The sequence below is a fragment of the Oncorhynchus nerka genome, linkage group LG23 (assembly GCF_034236695.1).
Source record: "Oncorhynchus nerka isolate Pitt River linkage group LG23, Oner_Uvic_2.0, whole genome shotgun sequence".
NCBI lineage: Eukaryota > Metazoa > Chordata > Actinopteri > Salmoniformes > Salmonidae > Oncorhynchus > Oncorhynchus nerka.
Genome location: NC_088418.1, coordinates 43,811,169 through 43,834,338, shown reverse-complemented (window position 1 = coordinate 43,834,338; position 23,170 = coordinate 43,811,169). Strand labels below are relative to the sequence as shown.

The following is a 23,170-nucleotide window of genomic DNA, read 5'->3' as shown; positions in this document are numbered from 1 at the left end:
TGTCTATTTCTGGCCTATGTGATCGTGGGGAGGTGGTGTTCCAATATGTGATTGAAATGGATTCTATGTTCTATGGCTGACGACGTGTTGCTCATCCTTGTCGTTAAAGCTCCAGTGTGGGATATGGAAAGCTATTCAATGGTCAATGTTTCAATAGTCTCAGCTGTATAACAAAACAAGTGACGGGACCATTTTGTTGTTAAAAGCACATTTTCCTGTAAATCTAAATAACTAACATTAATCAATGGGGGCTCCATGCCATGACTTTATTGTAGTTTTAGATTCTCCCTGAGTCTAGTTTTTATTTTGGTGTTTGTTAGTTCTCAAATGTGATCTTTTTTTTTTAAATATGGTGCTCCATTTTTCTTTTCTACATCATTTTATATATGGTTTAAGTTTAAGTTTACACTGAAAATGTTTTACTGCCACGATTTAGCATGTAGGGGAAACGACTGTAGACCATCTTTTTAACCAGAGGCCGACGAGCACTGGTCCGTTCTCCTTGGTGGTTTGTTTCCATTTAAATGTAGTGGTTCTCTCTCTCAGAAAAAACACCGGGGCAACAGTAGTGGGTCTTTGTAGCACTGTTTTCCTCTCAACTACGTGAGGCTCAGTCTACATAAAATAGCTTTCAAATATTACCTAAAAAAATAGACGCCTATTTTTGGGAGCTGTGTAGCATGAACTGGACTGTGAAATTACTGCAGCTGATTGCAGCCCTGTTGGACAAGAACCCCCTTCCCGAACTGGCTCACACAGACACAGACACCCGTATTGGTACAAGGATACAAGCACACGCACAAACACTAAAACGGCCAGGGAGTCAACCGTTTCGACATTTTCAGGATACTATAAAATCATTGAAAAGCACAAGAAGAGTTAATAATACTCTGTGTGTCATCATTGCTTTATACATTTACTGAGCGGTCTGACTGTCCCATTCTATAGATCACCTGCTGCTCCCAGCTGTACTGCAGTCATCTCCATGGCCCCTCTAACAGTGTGTGTCTCTCTTCTCCAGGTACGACGTTGACTCAAAGAGCGCCAACCTGTCGAAACATGTAAGTCTCTCTTCTTTCCCCTGTGTGTGTGTGTGGTGTGTGTGTGCACACGATTTGGGGGTTCATCTTATTGTCATTAGCACCCCCTTACTACAGCAGTCAATCTCTGTTCTGTAATGACTGGGTTTAGTATTTCATAGTGGGGTGACCTCCCCTGGGCAGCCAGTGTGTTTTAGCATAACTGTACACTCTCTCTCTCTCTCTCTCACGCACTCACTCACTCACTCACTCTCTCTCTCACGCACTCACTCGCTCTCAGTTCCATGTGATGCACTGTGTGTTCTATTCCTTCCCTGCCCCTCGCCTGTCTATTGTCATCGCTGTGAACAAAAACCGTAATTTCATGTAAGAATGCCATCAGTCTGTCTTTGTTGACACACAATAAACCCCGATTCTTCTTTTATAATGATATTATTTTTGATTTACATTTAGATAGACAGAAACCGGCAGGCAGGCAGGCACACACACACACACACACACACACACACACACACACGTCCCGGTGGGATCTATTTTGATCTTATCTGTCTTATAAAATCGAGAATAAGAGAGGCATATTACCCACTGCAGTCTTACCACGAGGACCCTATCTGTGCCTGTCACACGCTCGGGGAATTGCTCATTCATGTGGTCCCATTCTCTCTTCTGCACACCATTCTGTTCCACTAATCTGTCTCTGTCTGCTAGCTCCCCCCCAAGGAGTTTGAGTTCTGTACTTTTGCCTTGGACACCTGTTCCGAGATTGAATTAAAATAAGTTGAATGGAAATAGTCCTAGAGCAAGAGTCGCATGTGTGCAGGCTTTCATACCAGCCCAACTCTAACACACCTGACGCTCCCCATCCAACCTGACGTAGCTTGAGAGGATTTGCAGAGAAGAATGAGAGTATCTTCCCAAAAACAGGTGTGCCAAGTTTGTAGCATCATACACAATAAGACTCGAGGCACCACACTGCCAGGTCTCTGACCTCCTCCCTATAGGCTTTCTCATCGTTGTCGGTCATCAGCCCTACCACCGTTGTGTGGTCAGCAAACTTAATGATGGTGTTGGAGTCATGAAAGGAGGGGACTAAGCACGCACCCCCAAGGTGCTCCCGTGTTGAGGATCAGGTTGCCAGATGTGTTGTCCAGGATTCAGTTACAGAGGGAGGTGTTTAGTTCCAGGGTCCTTAGATTAGTGATGAGCTTTGAGGGCACTATGGTGTTGAATGCTGAGCTGTAGTCAATGAACAGCATTCTCACATAGGTATTAATTTTGTCCAGGTGGGAAAGGGAGCTGGGTAGTGCAATAGAGATTGCGTCATCTGTGGATCTGTTGGGGCGATATGCATATTGGAGTGGGTCTAGGGGTTTCTGAGATTATGGTATTGATGTGAGCCATGACCAGCCTTTCAAAGCACTTCATGGCTACAGACCTAAGTGCAACAGGTCGGTAGTCATTTAGGCAGGTTACCTTAGTGTTCTTGGGCACAGGGACAATGGTGGTCTGCTTAAAACATGTAGATATTACACATTCAGTCAGGGACGGGTTGAATATGTCCGTGAAGACACTTGCCAGTTGGCCAGCGCATGCTCAGAGTACACGTCCTGGTAAACCGTCTGGCCCTGTGACCTTTTTAATATCGACCTCTTTAAAGGTCTTACTCATATCGGCTACAGAGAGCGTGATCACACAGTCGTCCGGAACAGCTGGTGCTCTCATGCATGCTTCCGTGTTGCTTGCATAGAATTAATTTAGCTCGTCTGGTAGTCTCATGTCACTGGGCAGCTCACTGTTGGGTTTTCCTTCTGTAGTCCGTAATAGCCACATCTGACGAGCGTCAGAGCCAGTGTAGTAGGCTTCAATCCTCTATTGACTCTTTGCCTCTTTGATGGTTCGCCGGAGGGCATAGTGGGAATTCTTAAGGGCGTTTGGGTTAGTGCCCCGCTTCTTGAAAGAGGCAGCTCTACTATTTAGCTCAGTGCGAATGTTGCCTGTAATCCATGGTTTCTGGTTCGGGTATGTACGTGCGGTCGCTGTGGGGACAATGTCATCGATGCACTTATTGATTAAGTCGGTGACTCGTCGTATACTCCTCAATGCCATCGGATGAATCCCAGAACATATTCCAGTCTGTGCTAGAAAAACATTCCTGTAGCTTAGCATCTGCATTATTTGACCAAACAGCCATGCACACAGCCATGCACACAGCCATGCAATGTCCATAGACCGCCAAGTGCCGAAGCACAAAAAATCCTCTGTCCTCGGTTGCAACACTGACTTCCGATTTCCAAACTGCCTCTGAAGCAACATCAGTACAATAACTGTTCGTCGGGAGCTTCATGAAATGGTTTCCATGGCCGAGAAGCCGCCCACAAGCCTAAGATCACCGTGTGTAATGCCAAGCATCGGCTGGAGTAGTGTAAAGCTAGGCACCATTGGACTCTGGAGCAGTGGAAATGTGTTCTCTGGCAGTCCAATGGACGTATCTGGGTTTGGCGGATGCCAGGAGAACGCTACCTGCCCCAATACATAGTGCTAACTGTAAAGTTTAGTGAAGGGAAATCTTAATGCTACAGCATACAATTCTAGAATATTCTGTGCTTCCAAATGTGTGGCACCAGTTTGGGGAAAGCCCTTCTCTGTTTCAGCATGACAATGCCCCCGTGCACAAAGTGAGGTCCATACAGAAATGGTTTGTCGAGATCGGTGTGGAGAACCTTGACTGGGCTGCACAGGGGGCATTGTCGGACACCTTGGGATGAATTGGAACGCCGACTGCGAGCCAGGCCTAATCGCTCAACATTGTGGCTGAATGGAAGCAAGTCCCCACAGCAATGTTCCAATATCTAGTGGAAAATCTTCCCAGAAGAGTAGAGGCTGTTGTAGCAGCAAAGGGGGACCAACTCCATATTAATGCCCATGATTTTGGAATGAGATGTTCGATGAGCCGGTGTCCATATACTTTTTGTCACGTAGTGTACTTCTGTATATATAGTGTAGAAGGATAGATATATAGTTAGATATACATGCTAGGAAGTTGGCAAAGTTAGCATGATATAATTTCCATTATAAGCTGGGTGGTTCAAGCCCTGAATGCTGATTGGCTGACAGCCGTGGTATATCAGACCGTATACCACGGGCATGACAACACTTATTTTTACTGCTCTAATTACGTTGGTAAACAGTTTCTAATAGCAATAAAGCACCTCTGGGTTTTGTGATATGACCAATATACCACGGCTGATGGCTGTATCCAGGCACTCCACATTGCGTGATGCGTAAGAACAGCCCTTAGCTGGGGTATGTTGGCCATATACCACACCGCTTCTGGCCTTATTGCTTAAATAACACATGAAAAGGCACTTATTTAAACTCAGGTGCGCACAACAAAAGGACACATGTAAATAGGAACAAACTACATTTATAGCTGAGGAAGGGAGAGGAATGGTGATTGTCAGAATGAGTTTAGTTGTGGTGAGTTGGCAGTAGAGGGGGCATGTCCAGAGGTTAATTAGAGAGTTTGTGGAATGACATAACCCTTCAGAAAACCATCCATACCAATCAGGATTTGTGATGCTGCCTTTCTAAACCACCTAATATTGCTAAGTATGGTCTCGAAGGACAATGATTACATTGGACTCACTGGACTGAAAGCGTTATCCCAATATTCTCCTACATTATCCTGCCATTATCTTACCTAATGATCACCATTTTTATTTTATTTAACCAGGTAGGCCAGTTGAGAACATGTTCTCATTTACAACTGCGACCTGGCCAAGATAAAGCAAAGCAGTGCGACACAAACAACACAGTTACACATGGAATAAACAAACATACAGTCAATAACACAATAGAACAAATCTATATACTGTGTGTGCAAATGAGGTAAGATTAGGGAGGTAAGGCAATAAATCAGCCATAGTGGTGAAATAATTACAATATAGCAATTAAACACTGGAGTGATAGATGTGCAGAAGATGAATGTGCAAGTAGAAATACTGGGGTGCAAAGGAGCAAAGATAGTTTAAAAACAAGTATTAACAGTATGGTGATGAGGTAGTTGGATGGGCTGTTTACAGATGGGCTATGTACAGGTGCAATGATCTGTGAGCTGCTTTGACAGCTGGTGCTTAAAGTTAGTGAGAGAGATACAGTATGAGTCTCCAGCTTCAGTGATTTTTGCAATTCATTCCAGTCATTGGCAGCAGAGAACTGGAAGGAAAGGCGGCCAAAGAGGAATTGGCTTTGGGGGTGACCAGTGAAATATACCTGCTGGAGCGCGTGCTACAGGTGGGTGCTGCTATGGTGACCAGTGAGCTGAGATAAGGCGGGGCTTTACCTAGCAAAGACTTATAGATGACCTGGAGCATACAGGTCACAGGGGTGGGTAGTATATGGGGCTTTGGTGACAAATGGATGGCACTGTGATAGACTGCATCCAATTTGCTGTGTAGAGTGTTGGAGGCTATTTTGTAAATGACATCCCCGAAGTTCAGGATTGGCAATTGTACGAGGGTATGTTTGGCAGCATGAGTGAAGGATGCTTTGTTGAGAAATAGGAATTAGATTCTAGATTTAATTTTGGTTTTTAGATGTTTCATGTGGAAGCTCTCTGGAAGGAGAGTTTACAGTCTAACCAGACACCTAGGTATTTGTAGTTGTCCACATGTTCTAAGTCAGAACCGTTCAGAGTAGTGATGCTGAATGGGCGAGCAGGTGCAGGCAGCGATCGGTTGAAGAGCATGCATTTAGTTTTACTTGCATTTAAGAGCAGTTGGAGGCCACGGAAGGAGAGATGTATGGCATTGAAGCTCGTCTGGAGGTTAGTTAACACCGTGTCCAAAGAAGGGCCAGAAGTATACAGAATGGTGTCATCTGCGTAGAGGTGGATCAGAGAATCACCAGCAGCAAGATCGACATCATTAATGTATATAGAGAAAAGAGTCGGCCCGAGAATTGAACCCTGTGGCACCCCCATAGAGACTGCCAGAGGTCCAGACAACAGACACACTGCACTCTGTCTGAGAAGTAGTTGGTGAAACAGGCGAGGCAGTCATTTGAGAAACCAAGGCTCTTGAGTCTACTGATAAGAATGTGGTGATTGACAGAGTCGAAAGCCTTGGCCAGGTTGACGAATACAGCTGCACAGTATTGTCTCTTATCGATGGTGGTTATGATATCGTTTAGGACCTTGTGGCTGAGGTGCACCCATGACCAGCTTGGAAACCAGATTGCATAGCGGAAAGGGTACGGTGGGATTCGAAATGGTCAGTGATCTGTTTGTTAACTTGGCTTTTGAAGACTTTAGAAAGGCAGGGTAGGATAGATATAGGTCTGTAACAGTTTGGGTCTAGAGTGTCTCCCCCTTTGAAGAGGGGGAAGACCACGGCAGCTTTCCAATCTTTGCGGATCTCAAAGAGAGGTTGAACAGGCTAGTAATAGGGGTTACAACAATTTCGGCGGATAATTTTAGAGAGAGTCCAGATTTTATAGGGGTCCAGATTTTGCAGCTCTTTCGGGAACATCAGCTATCTGGATTTGGGTGAAGGAGAAATGGGGAGGCTTGGGCAAGTTGCTGTGGGGGGTGCAGGGCTGTCGGCAGGTTTAGGGGTAGGCAGGTGAAAAGCATGGCCAGCCGTGAAAAAATGCTTCTTGAAATTCTCAATTATTGTGGATTTATCAGTGGTGACAGTGTTTCCGAGCCTCAGTGCAGTGGGCAGCTGGGAGGAGGTTCTCTTATTCTCCATGGACTACAGTGTCCCAGAAATGTTGGGAGTTTGTGCTACTGGATGTAAATTTCTGTTTGAAAAAGCCAGCCTTTGCTTCCTGACTGCCTGTGTATATTGGTCCCTAACTTCCCTGAAAAGTTGCATATTGCTGGGACTATTCGATGCTAATGCAGTACGCCACAGGATGTTTTTGTGCTGGTCAAGGGCAGTCCGGTCTGGAGAGAACCAAGGGCTAGATCTGTTCCTGGTTCTACATTTTTTGAATGGGGCATGCTTATTTAAGATGGTGAGGAAAACACTTTTTTAAAGAATAACCAGGTGTCCTCTACTGACAGAATGAGGTCAATATCCTTCCAGGATACCCGGGCTACCATAAGCTCAGCCTGCTATTAGCAAAATGTTCATGTTCCTCCGATCACTTTACACTAGGATTGACTAGATTCATATAGCATTGCTTTCCCTGTCCTATCTTATCTTAGTCACATTTCACCATTTGCTCTCTCCTGTGTTTGCTTTGGCAAATTGGGAAAACTAGTCTGCCCACCTTGCAGGGAAATCACATGTTCCGGTTAGACTTTGTTTGACAAACAACCGCTTAAGGATAAAGGTCATTAGAGAAACAAACCATGAGAATGAGTTATTACATGTTTGACCTTAAGGGATACCTTTTCTGTTATTTGGACAGGCTTCACATGTTGGCTTGTCACATGACATGTGTCATGCAAAGCTGTATTTTACCATGATCTGACTAATGTGGCTGATAATCTGTTGGGTAATGTTTTAGACTAGTATTTTAACAATGTGCACATAGTGAGCAGTGTGTAATATTTTCCATGGTGAAAGGATAAAAGGGGGAGTGGTCACTGTGATGTGGGCCAATCACCTTTGCCATCAATAGTATGCAGTCATGGAAAAGAAATGCAATTTTTCCACAATGATTTGGTGGATGGCAAACACAATTCAGTGTGGGGAGTACAAGAGATGCTCCTCTACCTGTTGGTGTTGGTACTATAGCAACGCTATATTAAAGCCCATATCCACTGCCTGTCCTGTTTGTTTAAAACACGTTGCATTAACGCTGCAGTTACAACCAGGGACACTAGCGCGCACACACACACACACACACACACACACACACACACACACACACACACTTAGTCACCAGGCTTTTCTCACTGGTCCTTCATTGTGGAACTGTCACAGACGTTCACTCTGGACACAACATAATTCTCTCTCTTCTTCCCTCTGGCCCCGCTCTCTCCTTCCCTCTGCCCTCTCGCTCTCCTTCCATCCCCGATCAGGCATATTAAAACGGGATGAAATCAATAATCTCCGACTGGGAATGACACACTTGGCCGTTATTAGAGGCTGCTTAGCCAGCCCTGGCCATCCCTCTGGGGAAATCCACTGGAGATAAACCTTTACTGTATTAACATGTGAGAGGCAGATAGACAAATACTTTGTCTAGGCTTGATTGAGTTTCCTTGGCTAAATGGGATCAATAGAATAGTCCTAAAACGGATCATTTGCTAACCCAGGCAGGCTAGAGCAAAAGCTTAAAATATTTAAAATAGTATTTGAACCCAGGTCTTGCTGCTGGAGCACGCTGGATATAACTGGGCTATAAAGTGTGTAGGGATTATACAGCACACACTAATTATAGTAGACATTGTGGTCAGAGGAGACTACAGTGAGATTCCATTGTTGGTGTTTTTCCAGACACTGGCTAAAAGAATCACAAGTGTTCTCCCTCCCTCCCTCCCTCCTCCCCCCACAACATTGACATTAACACAATGAATTACATGTCATGTTTCATAAAGAGTATTCTATGCGCACTATTGGATGGGAGTCCGCTGTGTGTGGTTTGTGTGGATGTGTGCACCCATGCATGTGCGCGTGCGTGTGTATGTGTCTCCTATATCTTCCACTTCACCAGAATGTGTCCAAATATATAAACTCGTATGTCTCTATTTCTGTAGGACTTCCTTGGCCAGGCGTTCTGTACATTGGGAGAGGTGGTGGGATCGCTGGGCAGCCGCATGAAGAAACCTCTCGTGTAAGTAACTTGTTTCCTCCATTTTATACCAATTAACTCTAACCTCTGACCCCTATTATACAGTTTCAATTTAACCTCCAGCCTCCATGCTATACAACATCACTACGCTCGCATCTACAGTATGGTCCTTTGTAGCTCAGTTGGTAGAGCATGGCACCAGGAGAGTGGGTTTATTTCTCGCGACCAACTGTATGTTACAGGTATACAAACATGACTGTAAGTCGCTTTGGATAGAAATGTCTGCTAAATGGCGTAATTAGCAACAAAATACAAAATGATTCTATATGCAGGCTAACCCTGACCCAGTTTTTATGGTATTCACTCACCTGACCATTATAGATTTACACCCACACACACAATTATAACTGGTTTACCATTTTACATCATCACTTTAACCCTGACCCCTGATCTACTTCTCATGGCTGTCACTCACCTGTCATTTACTCTGACATATTTACATCCACACACACATACAATCACTTGCGCATATGTATTGTGGACATCTCAGTCTTTGTCACACCAGACACAAGACCGTGTGGGATGTCCATGAAATGTGTATTATTATTGACACGTCTCAGTTCATTGTCATGACCTGAAGACAAAAATACCAATAAACACACTTTCTCCCATGTATACAGTGCCTTCAGAAAGTGTTCACACCCCTTGACCTTTTCCACATTCTGTTGTGTTACAGCCTGAATTTAAAATGGGTTCAATTGAGATTTTGTGTCACTGGCCTACACACAACACCCCATAATGTCAAAGGGGAATTATGTTTTTAGAAATGTTTTTAGAAATGAATTAAAAATGAAAAGCTGAAATGTCTCGAGTCAGTAAGTATTCAATCCCTTTGTTATGCAAGCCTAAATAAGTTCAGGAGTAAAAATGCGCTTAACAAGTCACATAGGAAGTTGCTTGGACTGTGTGCAGTAATCGTGTTTAGCATGATTTCAGAATGGCTACCTCATCTCTGTACCCCCACGCATACAATTATCTGTAAGGTCCCTCAGTCGAGCAGTGAATTTCAAACAGATTACACCACAAAGACCAGGGAGGTTTTACATTTACATTTACATTTAAGTCATTTAGCAGACGCTCTTATCCAGAGCGACTTACAAATTGGTGCATTCACCTTATGACATCCAGTGGAACAGCCACTTTACAATAGTGCATCTAAATCTTTTAAGGGGGGTGAGAAGGATTACTTTATCCTATCCTAGGTATTCCTTAAAGAGGTGGGGTTTCAGGTGTCTCCGGAAGGTGGTGATTGACTCCGCTGTCCTGGCGTCGTGAGGGAGTTTGTTCCACCATTGGGGGGCCAGAGCAGCGAACAGTTTTGACTGGGCTGAGCGGGAACTGTACTTCCTCAGTGGTAGGGAGGCGAGCAGGCCAGAGGTGGATGAACGCAGTGTCCTTGTTTGGGTGTAGGGCCTGATCAGAGCCTGGAGGTACTGAGGTGCCGTTCCCCTCACAGCTCCGTAGGCAAGCACCATGGTCTTGTAGCGGATGCGAGCTTCAACTGGAAGCCAGTGGAGAGAGCGGAGGAGCGGGGTGACGTGAGAGAACTTGGGAAGGTTGAACACCAGACGGGCTGCGGCGTTCTGGATTAGTTGTAGGGGTTTAATGGCACAGGCAGGGAGCCCAGCCAACAGCGAGTTGCAGTAATCCAGACGGGAGATGACAAGTGCCTGGATTAGGACCTGCGCCGCTTCCTGTGTGAGGCAGGGTCGTACTCTGCGGATGTTGTAGAGCATGAACCTACAGGAACGGGCCACCGCCTTGATGTTAGTTGAGAACGACAGGGTGTTGTCCAGGATCACGCCAAGGTTCTTAGCGCTCTGGGAGGAGGACACAATGGAGTTGTCAACCGTGATGGCGAGATCATGGAACGGGCAGTCCTTCCCCGGGAGGAAGAGCAGCTCCGTCTTGCCGAGATTCAGCTTGAGGTGGTGATCCGTCATCCACACTGATATGTCTGCCAGACATGCAGAGATGCGATTCGCCACCTGGTCATCAGAAGGGGGAAAGGAGAAGATTAATTGTGTGTCGTCTGCATAGCAATGATAGGAGAGACCATGTGAGGTTATGACAGAGCCAAGTGACTTGGTGTATAGCGAGAATAGGAGAGGGCCTAGAACAGAGCCCTGGGGGACACCAGTGGTGAGAGCACGTGGTGAGGAGACAGATTCTCGCCACGCCACCTGGTAGGAGCGACCTGTCAGGTAGGACGCAATCCAAGCGTGGGCCGCGCCGGAGATGCCCAACTCGGAGAGGGTGGAGAGGAGGATCTGATGATTCACAGTATCGAAGGCAGCCGATAGGTCTAGAAGGATGAGAGCAGAGGAGAGAGAGTTAGCTTTAGCAGTGCGGAGCGCCTCCGTGATACAGAGAAGAGCAGTCTCAGTTGAATGACTAGTCTTGAAACCTGACTGATTTGGATCAAGAAGGTCATTCTGAGAGAGATAGCGGGAGAGCTGGTTTTCCAATGCCTCACAAAGAAGGGCACCTATTGGTAGATAGGTAAAAAATAAAGCAGACATTCAATATCCCTTTGAGCATGGTGAAGTTATTTATTAGACTTTGGATGGTGTATCAGTACACCCAGTCACTACAAAGGTGCAGGCATCCTTTCTAACTCAGTTGCCGTAGAGGAAGGAAACCTCTCAGGGATTTCACCAATGGTGACTTTAAAACAAAGTTTAATGGCTGTGATAAAACAAAACTGAGAATGGATCAACATTGTAGTTACTCCACAATACTAACCTAATTGATTGAGTGAAGAGAAGGAAGCCTGTACAGAAAAGAATATTCCCAAACATGCATCCTGTTTGCAATAAGGCACTAAAGTAATACTTCAAAAATGTGGCAAAGCAATTAAGTTTTTGTCCGGATTACAAAGTCTTATGTTTGTACTCCAATACAACACATTACTGAGTACCACTCTCCATATTCTTAAGCATAGTGGTGGCTGTATCATGTTATGGGTATGCTTGTAATCGTTACAAGCATTTTTCGGGATAAAAAACAAAAGTAATGGCGCTAAGCAAAGGCAAAATCCTAGAGGGAAAACCTGGTTCAGTCTGCTGTCCCCCAGATGAATTCAGGTTTCAACAGGACAATAACCTACAAAAAACACAAGGCCAAATCTACACTGGAGTTGCTTACCAAGAAGATAGTATTTTCCTGAGTGGCGAATTACAGTTTTGACTTAACGCTGCTTGAAAGTCTATGGCAAGGCCTGATAATAGTTGTCTAGCAATAATGGGCAAATGTTGCACAATCCAGGTCTTCAGTGTGACAGGTTAGTACAGTGGTGAACCTATAGGTCTTCAGTGTGACAGGTTAATACAGTGGTGAACCTACAGGTCTTCAGTGTGACAGGTTAGTACAGTGGTGAACCTATAGGTCTTCAGTGTGACAGGTTAGTACAGTGGTGAACCTACAGGTCTTCAGTGTGACAGGTTAGTACAGTGGTGAACCTATAGGTCTTCAGTGTGTGACAGGTTAGTACAGTGGTGAACCTATAGGTCTTCAGTGTGTGACAGGTTAGTACAGTGGTGAACCTATAGGTCTTCAGTGTGACAGGTTAGTACAGTGGTGAACCTATAGGTCTTCAGTGTGACAGGTTAATACAGTGGTGAACCTATAGGTCTTCAGTGTGTGACAGGTTAGTACAGTGGTGAACCTATAGGTCTTCAGTGTGTGACAGGTTAGTACAGTGGTGAACCTATAGGTCTTCAGTGTGTGACAGGTTAATACAGTGGTGAACCTATAGGTCTTCAGTGTGACAGGTTAGTACAGTGGTGAACTTATAGGTCTTCAGTGTGACAGGTTAGTACAGTGGTGAACCTATAGGCCTTCAGTGTGACAGGTTAGTACAGTGGTGAACCTATAGGTCAGTGTGACAGGTTAGTACAGTGGTGAACCTATAGGTCTTCAGTGTGACAGGTTAATACAGTGGTGAACCTATAGGTCTTCAGTGTGACAGGTTAGTACAGTGGTGAACTTATAGGTCTTCAGTGTGACAGGTTAGTACAGTGGTGAACCTATAGGTCTTCAGTATGTGACAGGTTAATACAGTGGTGAACCTATAGGTCTTCAGTGTGACAGGTTAGTACAGTGGTGAACTTATAGGTCTTCAGTGTGACAGGTTAGTACAGTGGTGAACCTATAGGTCTTCAGTGTGTGACAGGTTAGTACAGTGGTGAACCTATAGGTCTTCAGTGTGACAGGTTAGTACAGTGGTGAACCTATAGTGAGTGACAGGTTAATACAGTAGTGAACCTATAGGTCTTCAGTGTGTGACAGTGGTGAACCTATAGGTCTTCAGTGTGACAGGTTAGACAGTGGTGAACCTATAGGTCTTCAGTTAATGACAGTGGTGAACCTATAGGTCTTCAGTGTGTGACAGTGGTGAACCTATAGGTCTTCAGTGTGTGACAGGTTAGTACAGTGGTGAACCTATAGGTCTTCAGTGTGTGACAGGTTAGTACAGTGGTGAACCTATAGGTCTTCAGTGTGTGACAGGTTAGTACAGTGGTGAATCTATAGGTCTTCAGTGTGTGACAGGTTAGTACAGTGGTGAACCTATAGGTCTTCAGTGTGTAACAGGTTAGTACAGTGGTGAACCTATAGGTCTTCAGTGTGTGACAGGTTAGTACAGTGGTGAACCTATAGGTCTTCAGTGTGACAGTGGTGAACAGGTCTTCAGTGTGTGACAGTGGTGAACCTATAGGTCTTCAGTGTGTGACAGGTTAGTACAGTGGTGAACCTATAGGTCTTCAGTGTGTGACAGGTTAGTACAGTGAACCTATAGGTCTTCAGTGTGTGACAGGTTAGTACAGTGGTGAACCTATAGGTCTTCAGTGTGTGACAGGTTAGTACAGTGGTGAACCTATAGGTCTTCAGTGTGTGACAGGTTAGTACAGTGGTGAACCTATAGGTCTTCAGTGTGTGACAGGTTAGTACAGTGGTGAACCTATAGGTCTTCAGTGAGTGACAGGTTAATACAGTAGTGAACCTATAGGTCTTCAGTGTGTGACAGTGGTGAACCTATAGGTCTTCAGTGTGTGACAGTGGTGAACCTATAGGTCTTCAGTGTGTGACAGTGGTGAACCTATAGGTCTTCAGTGTGTGACAGTGGTGAACCTATAGGTCTTCAGTGTGTGACAGTGGTGAACCTATAGGTCTTCAGTGTGTGACAGTGGTGAACCTATAGGTCTTCAGTGTGTAACAGGTTAGTACAGTGGTGAACCTATAGGTCTTCAGTGTGTGACAGGTTAGTACAGTGGTGAACCTATAGGCCTTCAGTGAGTGACAGTGGTGAACCTATAGGTCTTCAGTGTGTGACAGTGGTGAACCTATAGGTCTTCAGTGTGTGACAGGTTAGTACAGTGGTGAACCTATAGGTCTTCAGTGTGTGACAGGTTAGTACAGTGGTGAACCTATAGGTCTTCAGTGTGTGACAGGTTAGTACAGTGGTGAACCTATAGGTCTTCAGTGTGTGACAGGTTAGTACAGTGGTGAACCTATAGGTCTTCAGTGTGTGACAGGTTAGTACAGTGGTGAACCTATAGGTCTTCAGTGAGTGACAGGTTAATACAGTAGTGAACCTATAGGTCTTCAGTGTGTGACAGTGGTGAACCTATAGGTCTTCAGTGTGTGACAGTGGTGAACCTATAGGTCTTCAGTGTGTGACAGTGGTGAACCTATAGGTCTTCAGTGTGTGACAGTGGTGAACCTATAGGTCTTCAGTGTGTGACAGTGGTGAACCTATAGGTCTTCAGTGTGTGACAGTGGTGAACCTATAGGTCTTCAGTGTGTGACAGTGGTGAACCTATAGGTCTTCAGTGTGTGACAGGTTAGTACAGTGGTGAACCTATAGGTCTTCAGATTGATATGGTTTAAGCATTGTTGTGGACTTAGAGCATCAAGTTTGTGCCTTTTTACTATAATAACTAAAATTTTATTTTTCACACAGGGTGCCTTTCCTTCGCTGGGCGAGCTGTTCTGGGAACTTTTTGGCAAAGACAGTAGTCGCACACAGCATGATTTTAAAGGATAAGCAGTCTATACACTCAGACATAATTAGCCAACCATTAAGCATTTCCCAATCGAAGTGTGCAACTATTACTTCCCATTGCAAAAACAGTTTAGGTTTAGCACACAGAGTAACTGGTGACTTAAAGTTTAAAGTGGAACTGACAGTGTTTTAACTACTTTGCAGATATGAAACAAAACAGACAATCATAATAGAGTTCATCTCCATTCGAGATGCACTGTTTCAATTTCAATGACTCAATATTCTGGACAAAAACTGACGAATGTAACTAAGGCTGGGAATGTCAATACAATCAAACTATAAAGGGCAAGGATCACGTAAGTCATAACGTGGCTAATAGGCTAGTGTATCTGTATACGTAGCAAGCTAGAAACACGGAGCCTAACATTAGCTAGCTAGCTGCTAGGAGGATGCCGTGTCGTGCCATTGGAGGAGTGGGTGAATGACTGATCTTTTTCCCCTCATAACATTTTTCAGTGGCTATAAACAGCTAGAGATGCAGGTGTCATTTGGTCATCTAGCAAGAACTTGAACGATTGTTATCCAGTTAGCATACCCTTTTTATTCGCAAATTCACTATGGCTATCTACTCAGATTTCAGAGCACTCTTGTCTGAGTGTGCCAGAGCGCAGAACAGCTGATGAATTTACAAACACGCAACACCCGACGAATATGACCGGTGTCAGTAAACGTAGGCAAAAAATAATAATAGTTAGTCGAGAACGCTCTCGGTAACATGTAAACAGCTTAACCAGCTCTGCTACGGCGAGTAAAATGGCCAGAATGAGGTGTTCTCTCAATTGTGTCTGGAAGTAGCCAACTCCCATGGTGTTTACATATTTGCAGAAATCCATTCAAGTGTATTTTGTGGCTTTTGACGAATGCATTCTAATGATCAATTATTTCCAATACATCAGATTCTTCATAGTATTTTATTTGGGGGGGGCAGTTTCAAATAATGGGAGGGTTATGACCCCCCCCACATACCCCGCAAGTTCTGCGCCTGGCACACATACACACACGTGTACAAACTTCATATATTGTGCATTTCTTTAGTCTCGCTTTCAAAACATCACATGCACTTTTGAAGAATCTATCCTCCTGCTTCAAGCTCAGATCAGCTGCCTGAAAGCAATTTCTTGGCATCTCTTCAAATGGGTATGTCTTTATAATAGGATTTGCCAGTTGAAGAGAGCTGTGATGAGCTGGAATTAAAATAATTAACAAAGGCCAATCTGGCAACCCCCTGTGGGTGCTCCACGCTCTTCACCGCACGGCCTGCTCACATCAGAGTGCCACTCTTGGTCTCAGTTCAAACCACACACGCATGCATGCTCACATGAACACACACACATACACACACATGCCTGTAACATACGTGTTATTATTAGTAATACAATAAAAATACTATAATTATTACAACATAGCATTAATTTCATTTTACAGGTGGGGGAGGAGAGGTTGTACGTAAGCTGACACACACACACGCGCGCGCACACACACACACACACACATACACATACACATTCCCCTGTCACCTCTTGGATAGCAATCACCATGGTGATAGTCATTTCAGTAAACTTGTAGATACTGTGTTGTATTGGCCCTTTCAGAGACCTTTCAAAAGTGCAAAACACTGTCAGTAAATCCCTCTGTCAAAACATTCTTATTTACGCATTATCCCTTATCAGTAATGAGTTAAAACTGTTTTAATTCAGCGCTATTCTTTTATGGTGTTGTTCTAGACCACCAAGTGCTAACAGTCAGTATCTAGATAATGTGAATGAAATGCTTGATGGTATGTGATATAAACAGAGAGGTCTTCTTTCTTGGGGAACTGAATATTGACTGGTTTTCTTCAAGCTGCCTGCTCGAGGAAGCTTATAACGGTAACCAGTGCCTGTAATATGGTTCAGGCTATTAATCAACCTACCAGGGTGTTTACAAACACTACAGGAACAAGATCATCCACATGTATTGATAATCATTTTAATACTTTAAAACTTTGTTCTAAAGCTGTATCCGTAGCCATTGGATACTCACTGATACACCATTGGCTATATCCAGGAAAGCCAAGGTTCCAAAAGCTGGGCCTAAAATAGTGTATAAGAAATCATACAAAAGATTTTGCTATGACTCTTATGTGGATGATGTTAAAAATATTTGTTGGTCTGATGTGATTAATGAGGAGCATCCAGACACTGAACTTGATGATTTATGAAATTGCTTCTTCCAATTATTGATAAACATGCACTTGTTAAGAAACTGTCTGTTAGAACTGTTAACCTATCTGGGATATGTGGGACGGTAGCGTCCCACCGCGCCAACAGCCAGTGAAAGTGCAGGGCGCAAAATTCAAAGCAACAAAAATCTCATAATTAAAATTCCTCAAGCATACAAGCATTTTACACCATTTTAAAGATAAATTCTCATTAATCCAGTAACAGTGTCTGATTTCAAAAAAGCTTTACAGCGAAAGCACCACAAACAATTATGTTAGGTCACCACCAAGTCACAGAAAAACACAGCCATTTTTCCAGCCAAAGAGAGGGGTCACAAGAAGCACAAATAGAGATAAAATGAATCACTAACCTTTGATCTTAATCAGATGACACTCATAGGACTTAATTTTACACAATACATGCATGTTCGCTAAAGTGTATATTCATATAAAAAAAATCTCATTTTACATTGGCGCGTTACGCTCAGATTTTTAAAAAATGTTTCGGAAAAAGCAAAACATAAACCAAAACCAATAATCTGAGTACAGCGTTCAGACAACAAAGCAGCCAAAAAGATATCTGCCATATTGTGTAGTCAACATCAGTCAGAAATAGCATTATAAATATTCACTTACCTTTGATGATCTTCATCAGAATGCACTCCCAGGAATCCCAGTTCCACAATAAATGTTTGATTTGTTCGATAAAGTTAATCATTTATGTCCAAATTGCTTCTTTTGTTAGGGCGTTTGGCAAACAAATCCAAACGCGCGTTCAGGTCCAGCCGAACGTCAGACGAAAAGTTTAAAAAGTTATATTACAGGTCGTAGAAACTTGTCAAACTAAGTATAGAATCAATCTTTAGGGTGTTTTTATCATAAATCTTCAATAATGTTCCAACCGGAGAATTCCATTGTCTGTAGAAAAGCAATGGAACAAGAGAACTCTCTCGTGACCGCGCCTCACGAGCCTGTGGCACTCTGCCAGACACCTGGCTCAATCCCCTCTCATTCGCCCCCACCTCACAGTAGAAGCCTCAAACAAAGTTCTAAAAACTGTTGACATCTAGTGGAAGCCTATGGAATTGCATAACGACCCCGTTTACACTCTATATTGGAATGGCAAAGAGTTTAAAAACTACAAACCTCAGATTTCCCAGTTTCTGGTTTGATTTTTCTCAGGTTTTCGCCTGCCATATGAGTTCTGTTATACACACAAACATCAGTTTTAGAAACTTCAGAGTGTTTCCTATCCAAATCTACTAATGATATGCATATATTAGCTTCTGGGCCTGAGTAGCAGGCAGTTTACTCTGGGCACGCTTTTCATCCAAACGTGAAAATACTGCCCCCTATCCCAAACAGGTTAAATCGTTAACACACACATGGACGCAGCGATCTAAGGCAATGCATCTCAGTGCAAGATGCGTCGCTACAGTCCCTGGTTCGAATCCAGGCTCTATCACATCTGGCCGTGATTGGGAGTCCCATAGGAAGAATTTGTTCTTAACTGACTTGCCAAGTTAAATAAAGGTTACACACACACGCACACACAGTGCTGGTCATAAAAAAAGCTAGCTAGCTCATGGATGCAAACAATGTTCTTCCCCAAAAACATAGCAAAACAACATCTGTTTCAGTAGCTATATAGTTAGCGAGCTAACTATATAGCTAGGTGTCATCTAAAATAACCCTAATTTATAACATTTCTTATTTGATTAATGGTGGTCGGGCCCATCTATGTGAAGCTAGCCACAATAAGGATTAGCCACAATAGTGGACTTTGCAGCTAGCCTACAAAATTTAAGTATGTCATTTTCAGTGATGCAAATGAATACAAATAGTAGAATTATGCCATAATTGAATAGATCATGCTAAATGAGGTTGGAATGTGGTTATATATAAAATCAACAAAAGACAATTTGTTAATTTGACAAAAATCTGTTGAAATCACACTGGATGTATTATACTTTAGAATTGCATTTGGGGCATACTTATAGAGCCTTACCTATGGATTGTGGATCAATGACATGGTGTATCGGTCTACTCAGTGACGCCCAGAGAACATTAGCGTCGTAGCTCTTATTGCGGGACTCTGAAACAACTGTGAATTGAGCCACATGTATTGTCAACCTATGTGTATTGAACACTATTCCAGAGGAAAAACAATACTGCGTGGATGTTTTGGAGTCTGATACCTCTGAGGACGTTGGGAAAATATATCTTGGGCATTGAGTAGACTGATGTACCATTTCATTGATCCCCAATCCTTAGGTAAAGCTGTACAGTGCAGTATGAATGTCAATACACACAATATGTGACGTGCAGTCATATTCAGGTCCTGCAGGCTCTAGTTTTAGCTTATCTTGATTATTGTCCAGTCATATGGTCAAGTGCTGCAAAGAAGGACCTAGTCACTTGTATGCTCAGTTACTGGTATACTTTTATTTACAAAGCCATTTTGGGTTTATTACCTTTTTTATTTGGGCATTTTTATTGTTCAGAAATGTGGTGGGTACTCTCTTCGTTCGCTGGGCTTTATCCTGCTAACTGTTCCAAATGTCCGAACTGAATTTGGTAAAAGAGCTTTTATGTACTCTGCGCCATCGTCTTGGAACGCCTTACAAAATACTTTTAAACTGGAAGAACTTGTCCCGATTTGGTATTTTTAAATCACTGTTGAATGATCTTGAGACTGATTCCCTGACCTGTCAATGTTTTTAATTTGCTGTTTTTGATTTTGTTATACTCTTGTGAATTCTATGGTTTTTACTAGATTACTTGTAGTTTTTCATGTTGTTTGTCTGTAATGTTTGTAATGACTTGGTGCTGCCTATCTTGGCCAGGATGCTCTTGAAAAAGAGATTTAAAAATCTCAACGAGCCCTTCCTGGTTAAATAAAGGTGAAATAAAAACTAAAATAAGCTACAGCTGGCTCAGAAAATAGCGGCACATTTGCTTTTGCTAAAAGTTGAGCAAAGACTGACTGCATTGCTTCTTGTTTTTATAAGCAACAATGTGTTGGAAATTCCAAATTGTTTGCGTAGTCATCTTACACAGAGCTCTGACACACACACTTCTGATTCAGTCATAATCAATGTTTGATGGATAGGTAATTATCATAATTCTGAATAAAATATGCTGTATGCATGCATTAGATAATACAGCACAAAGCTGTTTAGGTACATGTACAGTTATTGATTGTTTACTTTGCTTTAATAATAGTAATAATCACTGAAAGGGTGAGAGAGCGGTGACAAAGTCCAGGGATATGTGAGACCAGGGACGATGAGGAACAGGCAGAGGTTGAAGGAGACCAGCCAGAGCTTGCCGGGGAATCGTGTTCGGCGCACAGATCATGCATGTGGCGACAACCGCAGAGACGTCAGGAACCATGGTATGCCACCAAAAGGGAGAGGAAATGTTCCACCAGAGTACTCGCTCCTACCGGTGAGCCCGTTTTTTTTTTAGTGGACATGTGGCCACGAAATGACCAGTAGTCCCACAATACAAGTCTTCGTGTGAAGCCTGTATAGCTGTCCGGCTAGGGACAGCCTAGCTCTGCCTAGTTGTATCAGCTCGGGAAGAGGTGAATTGGCAGACTTTGGAGACTCTCGGGGGAACTCGGGTAGCCTCTGGTTCTCTCGGCAACGCAGCCGTCAGGGACTTCCGGGATGTCTCGGAGGCGAGTTGGAAGCCTTGGGCGGGCGAGAGAAATCGAACCGCCTTTGCATGCCGTTTCCATAATATTATCAATAAAATCTCTTTCCCCTGCAAAGGTAGTATTAATTTAATACAGGACATGAGGTTGTAGGAGACTAGAGAAAAGTTCAATGGCTTTAATATAGACTGCTGTTGTGAGAAGGAGGGAGAGACCGAGACCGCAGCAATACCCTTTTCAAACTGCTGAGCCAAGCCAAGCTGTACTCTGCTGGCCTTCTTACTAAAATACCTACATTGCTGGAACTGTGCTTGGAAAGATGTTTGAGGTTGTAGTAGTAGTGAGGACAGAAAATAATGTCTGCCTGAGTATTTGTTGAGCGTAACCGGCTCCACCTGGGGGCGAAAGGGGGCCTCAGTTTAAATTTGTGCACCCAACCTTAGCCGACTCAGTTTAAATTTGTACCTATATAAAAATATTTAAAAAAGTACAAGTGACAAGACAGGTTTGTGCCACCCTCCTAAAAAAATGAGCAGCACAATGGCCAGAGCATGCCGCTGTGTGTGTAGTCAATCAAATGTATTTATGAAGCCATTTTTGCATCAGCTGATGTCACAAGTGCTGTACAGAAACACAGCATAAAACCCCACACAGCAAACAATGTAGGTGTAGAAGCATGGTGGCTAGGAAAAACTCCCTAAAAAAGGCAGGAACCAGGCTCTGAGGGGTGGCCAGTCCTCTTCTGGCTGTGCTGGGTGGCAATTACAACAGTACATGGCCAAGATGTTCAAACGTTCATAGATGACCTGCAGGGTCAGATCATAATCACAGTGGTTGTAGAGGGTGCAACAGGTCAGCACCTCAGGAGTAAATGTCAGTTGGCTTTTCATAGCCGATCATTCAGAGTTAGAGACAGCAGGTGCGGTAGAGAGGGTGTCCAAAACAAGGTAGCACGTGCAGTGAACAGGTCAGGGTTCCATAGCCGCAGGCAGAACAGTTGAAACTGGAGCAGCAGCATTATCAGATGGACTGGGGACAGCAAGGAGTCATCAGGCCAGGTAGTCCTGAGACTATGGAAAGGCACTGGGGCGGTGGAAATCCACTGGGGAAGTTAGGTATGACTAGGGCTGTTGCGTGGACCGTATTACCGCCACACCGGAGGTCACGAGTCATGAAGGCAGTCAAATTCCATGTGACTGTTTAGTCACGGTAATTAGGCTTCTTCTAGTTCTGATGCTGTCATTAGTAGCCCAATGGTAGTCAGCACTTTAATGGTACTCAGCACTTTATTGTCCCTCTAATCACTCTGACATCAATGAAAATGTAATCGAAAGTCAAATCAAACACTTCATGAGCTCATGTTGCGGAACATTTCCGTAGGCTATGCAATTGCTTGAGAAAACAAAGTGATGGCCTCTACTAAAAAGAGGAGGATCCCATCAGCTTTCTTTTGGCTAGGCCTACTGTATTTATTTATTTATTTCTCAACTTTCCTAATATTAAGCACATTGCTTATATTTACAACAGGAGGGTAGCTTACCTGGCTGGCATGAAAATTAACCACGGAAAAGCGTCCTCCATCCGCTATTTAAGTACATAGATAACATGTATTTTTTTTTTTGCTGCCCCATTTCGATATAGGTGCATGATAATGGTCCATTCTACATCAAAACAAATTTCACACATACAGTGCCAGTCAAAAGATGACACACCTACTCATTCAAGGGTTTTCTTTATTTTTTTACTATTTTCTACATTGAAGAATAATAGTGAAGACATCAAATAAAAAATATGAAATAACACATGGAATCACGTACTAACCAAAAAATTGTTCAATAAATCAAAATGTTTTCTATATTTGAGATTCTTCAAAGTAGCCACCCTTTGCCTTGATGACAGCTTTGCACACTCTTGGCATTCCCTCAACCAGCATCACGAGGTATTCACCTGGAATGCATTTAATTTAGCAGGTGTGCCTTGTTAAAAGTTAATTTGTGGCATTTCGTTCCTTCTTAACCTGTTGCGACGAGCAATCCCGTATCCGGGAGCGTAATTATAGCCTCAAGCTCATTACCATAAAGCAACGTTAACTATTCATGAAAATCGCAAATGAAATGAAATAAATATATTGGCTCACAAGCTTAGCCTTTTGTTAACAACACTGTCATCTCAGATTTTCAAAAAATGCTTTTCAACCATAGCTACACAAGCATTTGTGTAAGAGTATTGATAGCTAGCATAGCATTAAGCCTAGCATTCAGCAGGCAACATTTTCACAAAAACAAGAAAAGCATTCAAATAAAATATTTTACCTTTGAAGAACTTTGGATGTTTTCAATGAGGAGACTCTCAGTTAGATAGCAAATGTTCAGTTTTTCCAAAAATATTATTTGTGTAGG

The 23,170-nt window shown here is 43.3% G+C and overlaps 1 protein-coding gene across 1 annotated transcript in view; it reads left to right on the top strand.

Moving 5' to 3' along the window:
• Nucleotides 1–23,170, top strand: part of LOC115106870 (copine-8) — a 132,418-nt gene that overhangs the window by 59,586 nt on the left and 49,662 nt on the right. The window contains exons 5-6 of the mRNA XM_029630041.2: nucleotides 1,022–1,061; nucleotides 8,752–8,828. Coding sequence (XP_029485901.1) covers nucleotides 1,022–1,061; nucleotides 8,752–8,828 — 117 coding nt within the window. The remainder of the gene's footprint in view (nucleotides 1–1,021; nucleotides 1,062–8,751; nucleotides 8,829–23,170) is intronic.